Below are 16,480 nucleotides of genomic sequence, written 5' to 3' on the forward strand. Positions count from 1 at the left end.
ATCAAAAATGTACTCGATGTGACAAAGCAACATTCTCTGGAATTGGGGGATAAATCTTGAACGAAAATTGTGCCTGACGATGATTTTATGTTATGGATAAAGTTTTGGTAGAAGTGCAAGGAAATTTATAGACATAAAAGTTAAGTTACGGTCAGGACTATGTTTTCTATGTATTTAAACGATATCGAGCAATCGTGAAATTCGCTAGAGTTTCAAACCAATCGGATTCCAGAATATGAATAACTTCGATACTGTACTTCGATACAAATAGAAATCAATGCGTCAATGCGGGAATGCGAAACCTTTATCGCCTTGCATGATAGATGGAATATGTACAAAGCGTTTTCCTAGAGATTTCACTAACGACACGTTTGCAAGCGTAGACGGATATCTAATATATCAACGAATAAATACTGATAATGTTATTCACAAATATCATTATCACAGACATTGAAATTGAAAATCGTTGAGTAGTAACATATTCGCCTCAGCTGAGAAAAGATCAATTAATACATTTGCAAGTCCGTGGATAAAGGAAGTAGGAATATGGCTGTGATTCTGAATTAGAATACCGCTGTGAATACTCCTCGATCGAATGATTGAACAACGAAGTAATGCGATTCTAAATAAGAACGATACATCAGCTCCATTATTGTCTGGCGTATTGTTGGTTTTCCAAAATCATGGACGAAACCCAGCAGTTATAAATGTAGCCGTGCATATTGAATAAGAGAAGCGCGTATTTTCCTCCAGCGAGACAGCATTTGAACGATATGAATATTGATTTTCGTTATGTCACATTGGACATTTTAGAGATCAAACATATCAGTTACGTTCATGAAATACATTGCATCGTGAAACATCATACCAATTTCCGTTGAAATCGTTTCATTCGTTCCTTCTATCGACATTCGAACCATTTTATAGATCGTTAAAACATTCAAACACACTTAAAATATGTTAGTTATGTTTTATTTAACACCCAAAATATTCTAATTTGTATGGCAGAACAACGTTTGCCGGGTTAGCGAATTAGGCAAGTGTACCAATAGTGGCGCATTTAGTCAAGACAATCAAAAAAATCAGTCAAAGTCAAGTAAAATCTGTATAAAAATTTTTATGTTGCAACAAATCATTAGATTCAAAATTTTATTGTTTTTTCAATAGTAACTATTTTTAATACTAAACATGCATGCATTTTGAAGAAAATAAGAGTTTTGTAGAATCGTTTATGTTCCAATAGTGGTGGCATGGTTCCTATAATGGTGGCACTACGTACCTATAGTGGAGGTATATAAAAAGGTATATATCTGGGTTTTAGGTAAAACTGATATTAAATTCTTTTTTTGACTGGATTCAACATAAAGCAAAATGTTAAACACGGTTAAGATGCTATGCACTAATTAAGAAGTATCCATTTAGTACGTCAGGCAACATTTAATGAAAATAAACCTCCCTTCCCTTCACCCCACTATGGCAACTTTCTTATATCTTTCATATTATTTATGACTAATTGTGAAACCGCCTCCCTTCTTACAACGTGACGTTATTAATGGATAGCTCCCTAAGTAATGCAATTTATTATAGCTGCATAGTTTATGGTTCTCTCCATAGAATTTTAATTAAAAATACCACCGTATTATGGACAAAACACATGGCTTGGATTTATTATATGTGAAAAGACTGCATCGTGCACATTTGGTCTCAAATTCAATTCAGTATTAAGAGAGTCAATCATTGACTTCAAGTCTCATTGATAAAGAACGAACGAAAAATAAACTCCATGTAAAAATATCAAAATAAGCAGACAGAAGCTTAGTTATGTTGTTTCAGCTTCAGTGCCTCAAGCAACTCCAGCTTTTGCTGTTTCTGTCGGTTATGTTCTGCCAGTTTACTCTGCTTCTTGTTCTCTTTTCTCTTTTTCCTTCTTTCGTTGTTGCCCTTCTTTCTGCTTCTGCTTTCGGAGTTTCTCTCTTTCAATTTTACGTCCCTCAACTTCTTTTTGTTTCTGCTTTCGACTGTATGATTTCTCTTTCTTCAGTTCTTCGGACCTAATTGTCGCTAGCGCTCTCTCCTTTGCTTTGGCTTTCTTCCTCGCTGCTTCGTTCTCCTTTCCTTCTTCAAGTTGACGAATTTCCGCAAGCCGCTCCGAAGCTGTCAAGACTGGGTGAAATTTCCTTTCATAATTTCGGTGACTGCTGCTTCTTCTTGGAGTTGGCGGCGTCTGAAGCAGCTCCGAGATGCTCATTTTATGTCTTGCAATGTTGTCTCCATTTACTTCCTTCAGTGCTCTGAGTGGTGTAATGTTACGCTCTTCCAACTCAGAGCAATCGTCGCCCATCTCCTCGACAAATGCTGAATCCTCTCCAGGGATAGAGTCTTTAGTAATCGCACCTCAGGCATCAAGTTAGGGGCTTCCATATGTTGCATATCAACGAGCATTAGCAACATCTCGTAAAGCTGTCGAATGATTTTTTCTTCCTAGGATTTGACTGAGCCGTCATTGAATTCGTCTATGCGTTCCCTGCCAATACATTCTATCGCAGATTGGATTGTTGACGCTGGAATGATAATCGAATCTTCCAGAACATCTTAGCCAACAATATATTCGTTTAATCCATGACCCTCGACCACAACGAATGCTACAGGATCCTTATGAACTGTCTCGGAAGCATCAAATACTGGCGGACTAGCCTCATTCTCGAATACTGTCTTAGCAATGCCTTGATTGACCTCAACCGCATCGGATGCAACAGGATCCTTCTCAGCTAGTTCATGAGCATCGGATACTGCAGGATGGTCGTCATCTTCAGTTACTGTCCTGGCAATGCATTTCTCGTAGTCAACATTATCAGCGCCAGAAGGAAACAGACCGCAAACTTTGAATCCGTTTTTAATGCTTTCCTCTTTGATTCCTTTATTTATCGCTTTTCGCAACACGCCGGGAAAGTCCTTCAGCGAAAGAATCGCACCTCCGTTGTTAATCCACCATTCCGATATGGCATCTGCCCAAGCGCTCTTTAAAGGCCCAAATATGGCAACGTCTGCCGGCTGCGTAATGCGCGTGGTATTTGGTATAACGTAACCAATACGATACCCAAATCCAAACAAAGTTCGGCCACCTCCGCAGCCGTATAGGAGGAGTGTCCATCCACAAAGTACAACACCGGTAATTGAATGTTATTCTTCAGGAGATGTGGGTAGAAAACATTCATGATGTATCCATCCATCCTTTTGGGCTTTTACCGATACCCCAGTCGTCAGGAAAACTCCGCAAGACCTCCACAGATAAGCGCTGCATAGGACAACTGATCCATCCGCACCAAAAGAAAACATGACGGTTCTGTTTATGACGTGCTGCCGCGAATAGCAAGCACGGCTTTTGTCTGCGGATGTAGAATGATGTTTCATCGCCGTTGAACATGCGACTTGGATCCGGTGCGGCTGCCATGAGATTGTTATTCTCCAGAAGGGAGCCAAGGTCAGCCTCTTTGACTTTTGAACTGGCGGACGTTACTGCTTCCAATGTGTGGAAGGTAAGCTCGCGGTGACGATAAGGAAATCCTTTCAACCATTTTCGACCTGCAACCGATAAGGATATTCTTAACACATATCTATTTAAAAAACAAATATGTAACAGTTATATCTGTGGTATAACCGCAAGGTTGACGTAGAACTATCGTTGATTTAGTGATCATTTGTTTGAAGTTGAATCTGAATCTATTCTGAATGAATGAATAAATGACTATTTGGGGGACTTCGAAAATGAGAGCGGTACGATGGAGGCACAAAGTTTTATGCATCCAATATTGTAAACGAAAATATTCTACTGATGGGGAAGAATAATCTTCAGAAGCTTTCCTGTTAATTGCACTTGATTGGAAAATCACAAAACGAAATACATTTGATCGCAGTATTATATGAATGGAAAACATTAAAATAAATTCTTTCGCTTGAATGTAATTTTCAAATCCAAGGGGAACTGGCAGATTATTTCTCGATGCTGGATAGCAACCAAACGAAAAGAGTTGCGCGCGTGTATGTGTGTGTGTGGCGACTGCTCCGATGTCTCAAGCGGAACCGTTTTTCGATGCTGGTACTTTCTTGGTCGCTTTTTCAGTGACATCACTCTCCTCCTGATGGTAATATGCTCCAATCGCTGTTCAATTATAACTGAGTGGATTTCGAGCGGCGCTTGCTTATATACCGATTGGTGATTTCAATAGCCTGTTTTGAAAGCAATTTTGAGTCTATTGAAACAAGTTTTTGGATCAAAAAGTAACAAATATATAACGCGTAGACATTTTATCTTTCAAATGAAGTGTTTATCATTTCGTTCAGTTGTTTAGGAGCTATTAACGCTCAAAATCTCTGTCTCCGGCGTAACGCTTTCGTCTTCGAAATTTTGATTTTACACCCCGGTATTGAATTGAAAGATGTAGTTCTACGTTAAAAAAAGATTAAATACTAACCTGGAACGTTGTTTCTAAACGGATTGGGACCAGAATTGGTTTCGAAGAAAGTCTTTACTTTATGCACCAGCAACTGTTTCGTCACCGGAAATCCTTTCTTCTGCATTGTAGCCAAGTATAGGACGAGCTTCCGCTCGCCCTGGTCGGTAAGTACAGTCCGCGGCCCTTTCCGAGCTTTTGTTGTCCACTTGCCACTAAGCCGGTAACGGACGGTAGATTGAGGAATGCCGTAAGCTATGCATGCTGCGTAAAGAGTCTTTTGCTTGGAGGTCACTAACTCCATGCAGCGTGAAATGGTCGCTTCACCGTATTTCCGCACAGTCTCCATTGACAAATCCGTTCTGTAATAAATTGGGGAGTCTTCTTCTTCTTGAATGGCGTTAACGTTCCCTGTGGAACCTTTGTCGTCTCAACGTGTGCATTAACTAGCGTCATTTGCTAATACTAAGTTGAGATTTCTTGAGCCAAATCACACGCCTTGAATGTATTCCGAGGGGCAAGCTCTTGAATACGCGTGACCACAGTGCAAGTCGAAGGAAATTTCTTTGACGAAAAATCCCCCGTCCAGAACGGGAATCGAACCCGAACACCCGGCATGATAATGTGAGACGCTAACCACTCGGCCACGGGTGCACAATTGGGGAGTCACTATATGTATTTTCATGAGTAAATAACTGTTTCTTACCCGATATAACAACGAATATTAATCAAAACTTTCACTGTCTACGATTTGTTTACGACCGAATCTGCGACTGTCATTTGTAAACATTGCGATGTGCCACTATAGGAACAAGCATGGTTTTATGTGCCTATAATGGCACAAAAGGAAAAAGCAGGAAAAACAAGTAATTTTATATTGAAAAAAAAAACTTTCTATAACTTGAAATAAGTCATGTTCTTGATAAAAAACAGCAAAGGGACATAACAACATTATTTTACTACTTGTAAAAGTGTTAAGCAAAATTGGTATTCGGTTAGAGAAATCACAAGAAATTATACAGATTTTTGCGACGAGTTTTGAAACAGTTTTTCTGAATCATTTGGTATTATAATGACGTCATTATTACCTCAAATGTGACGTAAATACCTAGCGAACGTTCTGTTTTCAGTTTATTTGCCTTAATTACCGTTAAATTTGATAAAAAACGACTTTTATTATTATACAACCACTATTGGTACTACCTGCACTATAGGAGCACTTGCCCTATTTATGAAATAAAAGTTTAGTAAATTTACAAATAAAAATGAAGTGTTCGGAATTTGAGACTGTTCGGAATATGAGACAAAACGGTATGGAAGGCACCTAACTTTCTGAATACAGTCGAATTTCACTCGTTGCACTAAGCTCTTAGCCCAATTTGTGAAAGACTTTCACTCGTTGGGCTGAACTGTCAAAGTCGAAAATCGATCGAGGGTCACACCGATTGTTTGTTGTTATGGGAAACGCAGAAAAGTTTTCACACCACTGACGTTTATTTCATTCGTGGTTGAGTTTAGTTCTAGGTTGGATTAATTGGTAAGTTCTTAATGAAGTTTGATATTAAAATTAGCGTAGATTTAATATACGTTCATTTCGATCGCCAGGCTCAAAATGGATGGTTTGCAAGGATCCAGTACGAACGTTAACCGGAAACGGAGGAGCAATTTCCTGACGCTGGTGGAGAAGGTTCGCATAATTGAAGATTTTGAAGCAGGAGGTGGTACGCATGACTTTCTTGGGAAGAAGTACGGCGTAGGATCTTCTACGGTCACGAGAATAATCCAAAAGAAAGAAGCAATTCGTGAGGCGGTGGACAAGTTCAAGGAATATGGTGTAAATAATCGAAAAACATTGAAAGAGCAGACGTTCCCTTTGCTGGAAGAAGCTATTTACATCTGGATTTTACAGCAGCGGCAGTCCAACATTTTGTTGACAGTGGATATTCTTAAAGCAAAGGCGGAGCTGCTGTTTAAGATGTTCCAGGACCGGGGGCTCTATGCGGTGCACGGTTTTTCTGCTTCGGATGGCTGGATGCATCGTTTTAAGCAGTGGTTTGGATTGCGCGTGAAAGCCGTAACAGGAGAAAAGGCATCGGTAAACGTTGAAGCGTACCTAAATTTCAAGAAGGTTCTACAGAAGAAGATTCAGGAAATGCAGCTATCACTATCCCAAGTCTTTAATGCAGATGAATCTGCCTTGTTCATCAAGCTCCTAGCCACACACTCTGTCGTTACCTGTGATGAGACCGTGGCAAGCGGACGGAAGCAAAACAAGACAAGGTATACGTTTATGCCTTGCTCCAACATAGATGGTTCCCTAAAGCTTCCGTTCTATTTCATTTGCACTGCTGCAAAACCACGAGGAATCAACATCGAAGAACTTCCCGTTTCATATAATCATTCCAAAAAGGCTTGGATGACCAGACTGTTGTTCCGTCAATGGTTCCACGAAGAGTTTGTCCCCGCTGTTCGAAAATTTTCGGCCGAGAGAGGATTGGAGCCAAAGGCATTGCTGGTTCTTGATAATTGCACCAGTCATTATGACGTTGACGAATCTCTACAGAGTGACGATGGACTGATTCAAGTGATCTACTTCCCACCAAATGTAACTGCTGAATGCCAGCCGATGGACCAAGCGGTCTTCAATGCAATCAAGCGAAAGTATAAAAGAAAACTGATGCTCGCATTAATTCTGGAAAACGAACACTTAAGGTAAATTTCCAAATATTAAACATTAAATTTTTGTAATTAATTCCAAATATAAACACAAAACTATGCGCACGATAGTTTTTCGTCTGTGTTTTTTCAAAATTTAAATTCAAATTCTAATTGAGGTTTTATTTATGTACTTTCCTCTTTAGTTTCGATGAACGATTGAAGAAGATTAATCTTCAACAGTGTATTTCGTGGTTGGCAACCTCTTGGGAGGAGATATCTGACAAAACTATACGTAATTCGTGGAAGAAATTGATCGATGGTTTGCCGGAGGATGCTGTTAATGTAGACTCGAAAGCGGCCGATGATGACTTCAAAGCGCTTGTGTCCAGGATTGACAGTTTGGCAGGAACAAAAACATCTGAGCAAGATATTGATCTGTGGATCAAAGATCAGGTGTATGATGCTGATCATAATCCAGATTGGGTAACCAGTGAAGTGTTCTCTGATGACGAGATTTTGTCATCAGTTCTCAAGAAAGATCAACCTGAAATGCAAGAAGAATGGTTGGTAGACACAGAAGATGGAAGTAATTCGTTTGATACTTCCATTACTAGTACCGGAGATCCTGATTTTGGCGATGCAATCAAGTCAATTGATTGCCTAGTTCGCTATATGAAGCATGATGTTGCAGAAGTATGCCGTTTGAACGCGCTACGTTCGAAAATCACTGAAGTTGAATGGCTAAAACGAGCATGTTGAAGAACTCTACCATTTTGTTGAAAATGAATTTACGTGGTTTGTTTAATTTTGTTTGAAACGTTTAAAATAAATATTGTTTTTGTTGAATAATATTCGATTTTATTTATTTCAATGATTCATTTAAAATTTATTTTAAACCTAAAAACACCATCCACGAGCCCCTCGAAAAAAATTTTACGTTGTCAGAATTGACGTTTGTCTTCGATTTAGTTGGGCTATAGCCCAACGAACGGGAGCCCAACTCAATCGAAGCCCAACTAAAGATAGCCCAACGAGTGAAATTCAACTGTAGTTAAAAAAAACAGCTTATTCATCGGAATTCATGCGAAAACTTGTCTTACCTAATATGCGCTGTGCACAGCCACAGGGACTGTGGAGGCATTTTGACAGTTCTCTCTCTGTTCGCTCTCTGCATGTCTCGCACGTGTTATTGTTTTGATTCCCGGTCTGGTGCGGTGTGTTTTGAAGTGCTTATACACGATTTAGTTGATTTTAGCAGTTTTTAGAGCACTTCTCCCGAAATGGATTTAATGCTAAGCAATTTTATCACCGATAGTGAGCCAATCGTGCAAAAGGTAAGGGTAGTTTGTTATTCTTTCATCCCAAGAACGAAACATTACATTGCATCATAATCTGTGGTTCCAGAAGAAAAACAAATCATTCGGCGGAACGGATGGAGGTGGCCAATTTTCCATGGTGTTCAATAAAAGTCAACCGGTGAAGGCGATAGTGGCTAGAAAGAGGGTGGCTCCTGCTGCTGAAAAACTGTCTGCAGAGAAGGGCGATCAAAAGAGCAAGGCACCGTTCACATTGAAACCACCAGAGAAGAGCAAGAAATCAGAACCTGCAGAGGAGAGAGGAGATGGACCAAACGGTTCCAATGCAAATCGAAAATCATCGCTCGCTTTGCAATCGCCGGAAGCGGTCAGAAGAGTACATCCTGTTAAGGAGTCAAAATCAGTTTCGAGAGATTCCAATGAACAGCGAAAAACGTCGTTCTCAGAGAAGTTTAAAAAAGATCGAAATGAGGGTGGTAATAATGAAACGCAATCCCAATTTTCCCTCAGCGAGAAGTTCAAACAGATTAAAAAGCACAACAAATCGAACATGTTCGATCGGATGAAGACCGCCATGCCTAAGGTAGATCTGCCGGAGGTTCACCCACTGACGGAGAAAGTTTTCAGTGATTCCACGCTGGACTCGCTCGACATCCATCCCCACTCGAAGAAAAACGTGGTGGATCTGTTGGGTTACGAGAAGCTAACGGTGGTCCAAAGTTTGTCCATCCCGAAGTTGCTGGAGGGAAGAGATGCCCTCGTCCGCGCCCAGACCGGTTCCGGGAAGACGCTAGCCTACGCACTGCCCTTGGTGGAAATGTTGCACTCGCGCGAGAGGAAAATTGCACGTAGCGATGGCATCCTGGCGGCGATTGTGGTTCCCACGAGGGAACTTGCGCTGCAAACGTATGAGCTGTTTGTGAAGTTGCTCAAGCCGTTCACGTGGATTGTGTCCGGTTATCTGTGCGGGGGTGAGAAGCGGAAAGCCGAGAAGGCTCGTTTGAGGGCGGGGTTGAATATTCTGATAGCGACACCGGGGCGGTTTTGTGATCATATTAAGAATACCGAGTCGATGAAGCTGGATTCGGTGCGTTATTTGATTCTGGATGAGGCGGATCGATTGCTGGAACTGGGTTACGAGAAAGACGTGAAGGAGATTGTGGAGTCGATTAAAGCAACGCGTCGGGACAGGGCGGAACAGGAATCCGGCGTCCAAACGGTGCTTCTGTCGGCAACTTTGACGAATTCAGTGAAGGAGTTGGCAGGATTGACGCTGAAAGAGCCTGCCTACATCGACACGAGTGACATTGCTGTGGAACGGAGGTTCGATAACGTCAATCTGGAGGATATGAAAGAACGAATCACCATTCCGGCCACGGTTCGCCAGAACTACATTGTAATCCCACCTAAATTACGCCTCGTCACCCTCAGCGGAGTGATTGCGTATGAGTTCAACAGGAAAGCAAATAAAGCGCTGGTTTTTATGGCCACTCAGGACCTGGTTGACTATCACTACAACGTGATGGTTGAAGTTTTAACCCAAAAGAAGCTCGATTCGGACAACGAGAACAGCTCCGACGAGGATGAGGAAAATGATGAATCGGAATCCGAGACGGAGGCGAGCTCCGATGGTTCGATTCTCCTTCCGAACGTCAGTTTCTTCAAGCTGCACGGAAAAATGACCCAAATCGAACGCAGTTCGGTATTCCGGGAGTTCCGGGAGTCCAAATCGGCAGTGCTGCTGTGTACGGATGTGGTGGCCCGAGGTATCGATGTCCCGTGCGTGGATTTGGTTGTGCAGTACCACGCGCCACAGATTTTGGCCGATTATGTGCACCGAATCGGGCGGACGGCCCGCGCCGGCCAACGCGGTAAGGCGGTTTTGTTCGTGGAACCGGCGGAGGTGGATTTCGTTAAATATCTCACCGGGAAACAGATCCGGTTGTTCGAGGAGAAGGTGGATCCCATCTTCAACCGGGTTGGACTGATGTTGAATAGCACTGAGGCGAGGAAAAATAAGAACAAAGAACAGGCGGCAATTGAGTTGCAGCATCGATTCGAGAAGTTGGTTCTGGCGGAAAAGGAACTTTTCAGCGGGGCGTGCAAGGGTGAGTTGTTTTGCTTTAATGTCGTATTCACTGTCGTACCAAAATGGTCCTCTTTCGCTCGCTGCGCCACAAACATATTACGACCAGATAAAATTGGATTAATTTCGCTCGTATGTAAACACTTTTCCTCCCCCCCGAAATTCGAAATTCAATTGATATTAGCATACTTATCCAACATTTCGCTTGAATCTCGAAGCCGATATCGTCGTCCCGAGCAGTCACAGCGGACGAAATTGGCCTTAATTATGGGTCCTATCGGTCCTAGTAGTGTCTAGCCTAAATTCACAACCCGAAAGTGGCACCACTAGATTTAATTGATATTATTTGTCAGCATGCCGTCCCTTCGCCAGCAATGGTGGCCATAGTGTTTCAGTGCATTAGCGCGAGAAGTAGATGCTGCGCTGTGCAAATGTATTGGATTGGAGCAGCCGCAGAGAATTACACCTGGCCTCATTTGGGGTCGGTGTGTATTTGTCATTAACCGAAAACAATAGGAATTGGCATCGAGAAGGAAATGTGATTTGCGGAATTGTGGGTGATAGGCTTCCCAGCGGTAGTGATGTCGAATTTTGGCTGAATTATGCTCTGTTCCGGAAGGATGGTCTGCGTTCGTGCTTTATTAGTCCGGAATAAGATTTAGGCAATAGTGTAAGCTTGTTATGATTTCAATCTGAATCTTAATCTGCCTTTCCATGCCAAACCGAAATAGTGGTTCTCAGATTTCCGTGAAAAGCGGTAGTTTTGTTCCTTATCCAGCAATTCCAAATGAAATCGTCTCAAAAATGCAGATTTCAAAAACTTGTATTTTTGATTCCAATGAAAGTGTGTATTCCGTTTGGGTTGGAGGAAATATGAGTTTTTCACAGCAATTGGGAATTTTTTTACTCAAGCGTAACTTTTGAAAAGGGCGTATCGATTTTAGTAAGAGAAATTTTGATAATTTATATCTCGAAAAATATGAGTCGTACCGAAATAGTGTGTTAGGAAGAGTTATAGAGTATTGTTGACTTATTTTGAAAAAAATATACACTGAGAAGAAAAATTAGTACTCTTTTTTTATTTACAAAATAAAATTTTAATTTGCGATATAAAAAAATATGTATTTTTTTATATTTTTTCCAATTTTTTCATATAAAATAGAAGTCATGAAGAAAATTTAAAAAATGGGCCCAAGATGGTAAAACTATTTTTGGCGAACTTCGTGGAACATAGAATTTTTAGGAATTTTCGAAACTTCGAATTTTTGTATTTTTTTTTTCCAAAATATATATTTTTATAAAGGCTCATATGGCGTTAGCCTCACGGGACCGGGAGTTCAATACAATTTTTCTTATTATCTATGTTAGTAATATGTAACCGATTACTCGCGGTTGGCTCGAGGTTAGTATTACAAGTGTTTTCGTAATTGGGATGTTGCTGTCTCCAATGCTCTGTACATGTGCCCGACACGGGATACTTCCTATTGGGATGCAGCTGACCATTAATCAGCAACGCCCCCCTAGTCTGTACCTCATATCTAGCGTGGTGCGTCTTTCTCGACTCGAGGAATCCAGGATAGAATGGTCACTAGCCGGCGCAATCATCAGTTCGTGTAGAGTTGTCATGATCGGTACAACCTTTGGCTCTTGTTGAATGATCAGTGGACTGCACAACCTTTGGCCCGTGTGTCTGTAAAGAGTGTGTGTATGTATTGCCGCGACTAAGTAAAAGTTTATCGATCGGATAGGAGGGATATGAAACGTGGACACAACGAAGGAAACATCATTAAACGTTGACATCGGTGTTTCTGAGGAACAGGTATAGATGAAGCAGAAGATCAGGATCACGGCTACCTAAGATATCCCGGACGGGGATATCCGATTGTCTGCCTTGTGCTCTTAGTGCTCTAGAGAGCTGAGAGCGAGCAGCATGGAACCGGATACACGACCAGACAACATGCTCGATGTCGTGGTAGCCATCGCCACAATCACAAAGATTGTTTGCTGCGAGCCCAATGCGATAGAGATGCGCGTTTAGGTTGTAGTGATTGGACATAAGCCGAGATATCACGCGAATGAAATCACGACCTACATTCAATCCCTTGAACCATGCCCTCGTCGAGACCTTAGGGATAATCGTGTGTAACCAACGACCGAACTCATCTCCACTCCACATGCGCTGCCAACTTACGAGCGTATACTGACGAGGAATGTGGAAAAATTCATTATAAGCAATTTGCCTTTCAAAAAGAGTGCCTTCTAAAGCGCCCACCTTAGCTAGCGAGTCCGCTTTCTTATTCCCCGGAATCGAGCAATGAGAGGGAACCCATGCTAAGGTAATCTTGAATAATTTTTCGACCAAAACACTCAATAGTTGTCTTATTCTTGTTAGGAAATAAGATGAGCGTTTATCAACCTTCATTGAGCGGTTTGCCTCTAATGAGCTGAGACTGTCTGAAAAAATAAAATAGTGGTCGATGGGCAATGTTTCAATGATCCCCAGTGCGTAGTATATCGCACCCAGTTCAGCAACATACACGGAACAAGGATCTTTGAGTTTGAAAGAGGCACTGGAATTTTCATTGAAGATGCCAAAGCCAGTGGACCCGTTTATGTGAGAACCATCAGTAAAGAACATTTTATCAGATCTAACTATGCCCCCATATTCTGCCGAAAATATCGGCGGAATAGAATCTGAGCGTAGATGATCTGGGATTCCATGGATTTTTTGTCGCATGGACAGATCAAAAATGACAGAGGAATTGCAAAAGTATGGGAAGCAAACTTGGTTGGAGATGCCTGGTGAAGGGTGCACGTCGTGGGTAAGGTACTCATGGTATAAAGACATAAAACTTGACTGAGGAGTCAGTTGGAGTAGATTTTCGAAGTTATCAATTACCAATGGATTCATGATCTTGCAACGGATGAGAAATCTGTAGGATAATTCTGTGAACCGAAGAGTAAGCGGGGGTATTCCTGCCAAAACTTCGAGACTCATCGTATGTGTCGAATGTGAATTTTTGTATGTTGGCAATCATTCTTAGCCACAAATTATGAATCCTGATATGATTTAAAACAAAAAAGGTTATTATCAATCTCCTTCTAAATGTAGCCATTCTCGAGATACAGTCAACTCTCCCTAACTCGATATCCAAAGGGACCATCGAGTTAGGGAGGTATCGAGATACAGAACATTTTTTCCTAATTTTTTTTATGTCTCAAATTGTCATATATTAGGGTAAGTGTCCCAATTATGGTATGAATTTGAATTTTTGATTCATTCCCTTAAAGTGAAAAAACACCTTTCTCATATAAAAAAAATATTTTTTCCAGAATCTTTCAGGAGGTGATAGACGGTTATATTTCACGAAAAAAATCCTTCTACGCATATGTTAGAATTTCAACGATGACAGACTTATAGAACTTTTTCTTTGTTTCGGATTCTGTTGGCTCAAACTGACTCTACATTGAAAAGTATGCTACGTAATCCGATTTTGTTGCTTTCATTTGAAAGATGAGAAAATTTAGTACAGGATATAGTAGTGCAACATCTGAATTAGTGGATTAAACATTTTTGAAGTGGAAAATTTAAAAGTTTTTTTTTTTATTTGTAATTATTAATTTTATCCTAAAAATTCATACTAAACTTGATTGTTTCTATCAATTAAATTAAAGCTCTCTAACCTCTCTACAATTTGTTCTTTGACGCCCAACTTCTATCTCTCTTAATTTCGCTGCAATATCGATATAAACAATTCCTGATGAAGATTCAATCGAAATCTTCAAAAATCGCGATTTTTAACCCACTGTACTTATAAAAGCCACTTAAATTTCACCTTAATGCTAAAGGTTATTTTTTTTTCTTGAAATTATTCATATTTGAATTATAAAAAAAAACTTTTTTTTTCAAACTGTATACAATCGAGTCCTAAATTTTACATAATCGAATCATATATAATCGAGTTTGTATATAATCGAGTCCAACTTGCATGAGGCACTAGGTTAACAAAGAAAATATTGATTAAGTATGTTACTCAAACTGAATTGTAACGATCACGCAGGAACTGTTCAATCACAAAGAAATGTTCGAATAGTTTCACAGGAACATTTTCAGTTGATTTCAATACTCCGGACATATTCTTCAGGTTTGATTAAACGTTCGAATTAACATCTCAATAGAACTACTATCTTCAGCGTTTTTCTCAGGTTTTTCAACACTTTCCAGTATATCGGTATCTGGCATCAGATCACAGCAAATCACGTTTTGGTCCTTTTTGCACTAATTATTAAAAGACATTGAGCAATCGAACGGTATTGTACCGTCGACATCAGCAAGCTCACGACGCATTAATTATGCCAGCGGAATATCACTCCCGTCCATGTTGGTTGTGCTTTGAAGTTAGGAATTCCCAGTTTCTGGACAAATTCTCAAGCCATATCCCGAAGAATAGAAGAGGGGTAAATTATTCTGTCTAGCTTGACAAGACAAAAATTCATTGACCGCTCCAGCTTCTCGATTCTGACCAACCTTATATGCTTTTTGGTCTAGATACAATTTTCCATTCCGATTCCATTTTTACTTTAGTTTGAGTAGTGTTGATACCGCACTTTGTGCAATACTGAAATTATTTGCAGCTTCAGACCCCTTCCGTCCATATTTTTCGAACTGCTCGATGATGCTCAAACCTTGCGCAATGGTTAGCGTTTTGATTGTTCGCTTGAAAGGTTTCTCGTGGTTTTCCATACTTGAAAAGAAATTGTTTGATGACACGAACACTCCGTCTTCACTTTCAAGGGCAATTGAAATCTGAGGTAATAACGCACAAAACCATGTACGCGAAAATCAATCGAGTTAGGGAGGTGAAAATCCATGGAAAAATGAATCAAAACACATCGAGTAAGAGAGGCATCGAGTTAGGGAGGTATCGTGTTATGGAGAGAAGAATGCTTGTAAAATCGAAGGTGCCATGAAATCCATCGAGTTAGGGAAAATATCGAGATACAGAACATCGAGTTAGGGAGAGTTGACTGTATTTAAAAAAAATATTTGTAACTTATTGTCTTTTTAATAGTAAATAGGGCCTTTAAATATGTTTGTCGTGTTATACCATCATGTTCATGAGATTTTATGAATTCGCTTATAATTTCCAACAACTTTTCCAAATACATTGTTATGGTAAAGACAAACGTTTAGGAGTTACGTTACGAAACATTCGAAGACATGTGGGTTAATGCAAAACGTAGCGAAACTAAAAAATCTTTTTTATCTTATTAAGATCTTCAATCAATCAAAAAAAATGTTGGAAATTATAAGAAAATTCATAAAATTTCTTGAACATGACGGTATAACACGACAAACATATTAAAAGGGATTATTTACTATAAAAAAGACAATAAATTAGAAATATTTTTTTTAAATATTTCGAGAATGGCTATATTTAGAAGGAGACTGATAATAACCTTTTTTGTTTTAAATTATATCAGGATTCATAATTTATCGCTAAAAATTATTGTTAACATACAAAAATTCGAAGTTTCGAAAATTCCTAAAAATTCAATGTTCCACGAAGTTCGTCAAAAATAGTTTTACCATCATTTTGGATATTGCAAATTGAATTTTTATTTTGTAAATAAAAAAAAAAGAGTACTAATTTTTTTTCTCAGTGTACATTTTTTCATATTCAACCATCAATACACTATAACTCTTTGGTTAGTTGTGATCGTTACGTAACCAAATTCCGTTTTATTCCTTAATGAATTCACGGGCCTCTATACGCTCGAGCAGCTAGCTTCGATTCTGGGACCGAATGAGATGTGTTTCCTGAGCCAAGATTATAAAGAACGTGTTTTAATGGCTTTAACAGGCATCGATGAATGCATCTCGAACAGGATTACCATATCTACATAATAATCTGTATTTCTACAGATTTTTTAGCCTTTTTTAAACCAAGAATCTACAGATCCAAATT

General features: G+C 39.9%; 2 protein-coding genes across 3 annotated transcripts in view; both read left to right on the plus strand.

Annotated features, from left to right (window-relative positions):
* Window positions 1–6,063: 6,063 nt before the first annotated feature.
* On the plus strand, window positions 6,064–7,958 carry LOC129761579 (jerky protein homolog-like). Its single transcript, XM_055759316.1, has 2 exons — window positions 6,064–7,163; window positions 7,313–7,958. The coding sequence occupies exons 1-2, from the start codon at window positions 6,064–6,066 to the stop codon at window positions 7,866–7,868; spliced, it is 1,656 nt and encodes a 551-aa protein (XP_055615291.1). The 3' UTR covers window positions 7,869–7,958.
* A 322-nt stretch (window positions 7,959–8,280) lies between these two features.
* LOC129761855 (probable ATP-dependent RNA helicase CG8611) overlaps window positions 8,281–16,480 on the plus strand; it is a 29,704-nt gene continuing 21,504 nt past the window's right edge. The window contains exons 1-2 of one of the 2 annotated variants that reach the window (XM_055759665.1): window positions 8,281–8,443; window positions 8,517–10,533. In XM_055759665.1, the coding sequence (XP_055615640.1) occupies window positions 8,390–8,443; window positions 8,517–10,533 (2,071 nt within the window). In that variant the 5' untranslated portion in view covers window positions 8,281–8,389. Of the gene's footprint in view, window positions 8,444–8,513; window positions 10,534–16,480 lie in introns of both variants that reach the window. The other variant, XM_055759664.1, reaches the window with a different exon arrangement.

This window comes from Toxorhynchites rutilus, chromosome 1 (assembly GCF_029784135.1).
Source record: "Toxorhynchites rutilus septentrionalis strain SRP chromosome 1, ASM2978413v1, whole genome shotgun sequence".
In the NCBI taxonomy this organism is placed as follows: domain Eukaryota; kingdom Metazoa; phylum Arthropoda; class Insecta; order Diptera; family Culicidae; genus Toxorhynchites; species Toxorhynchites rutilus.

Excerpts from the sequence above, each read along its gene's own strand:
- LOC129761579 (XM_055759316.1), top strand. The coding sequence starts at position 6,064 with ATGGATGGTTTGCAAGGATCCAGTACGAACGTTAACCGGAAACGGAGG. Across the intron at positions 7,164-7,312 it reads CTGGAAAACGAACACTTAAG|TTTCGATGAACGATTGAAGA; the intron begins GTAAATTTCCAA and ends TTTCCTCTTTAG.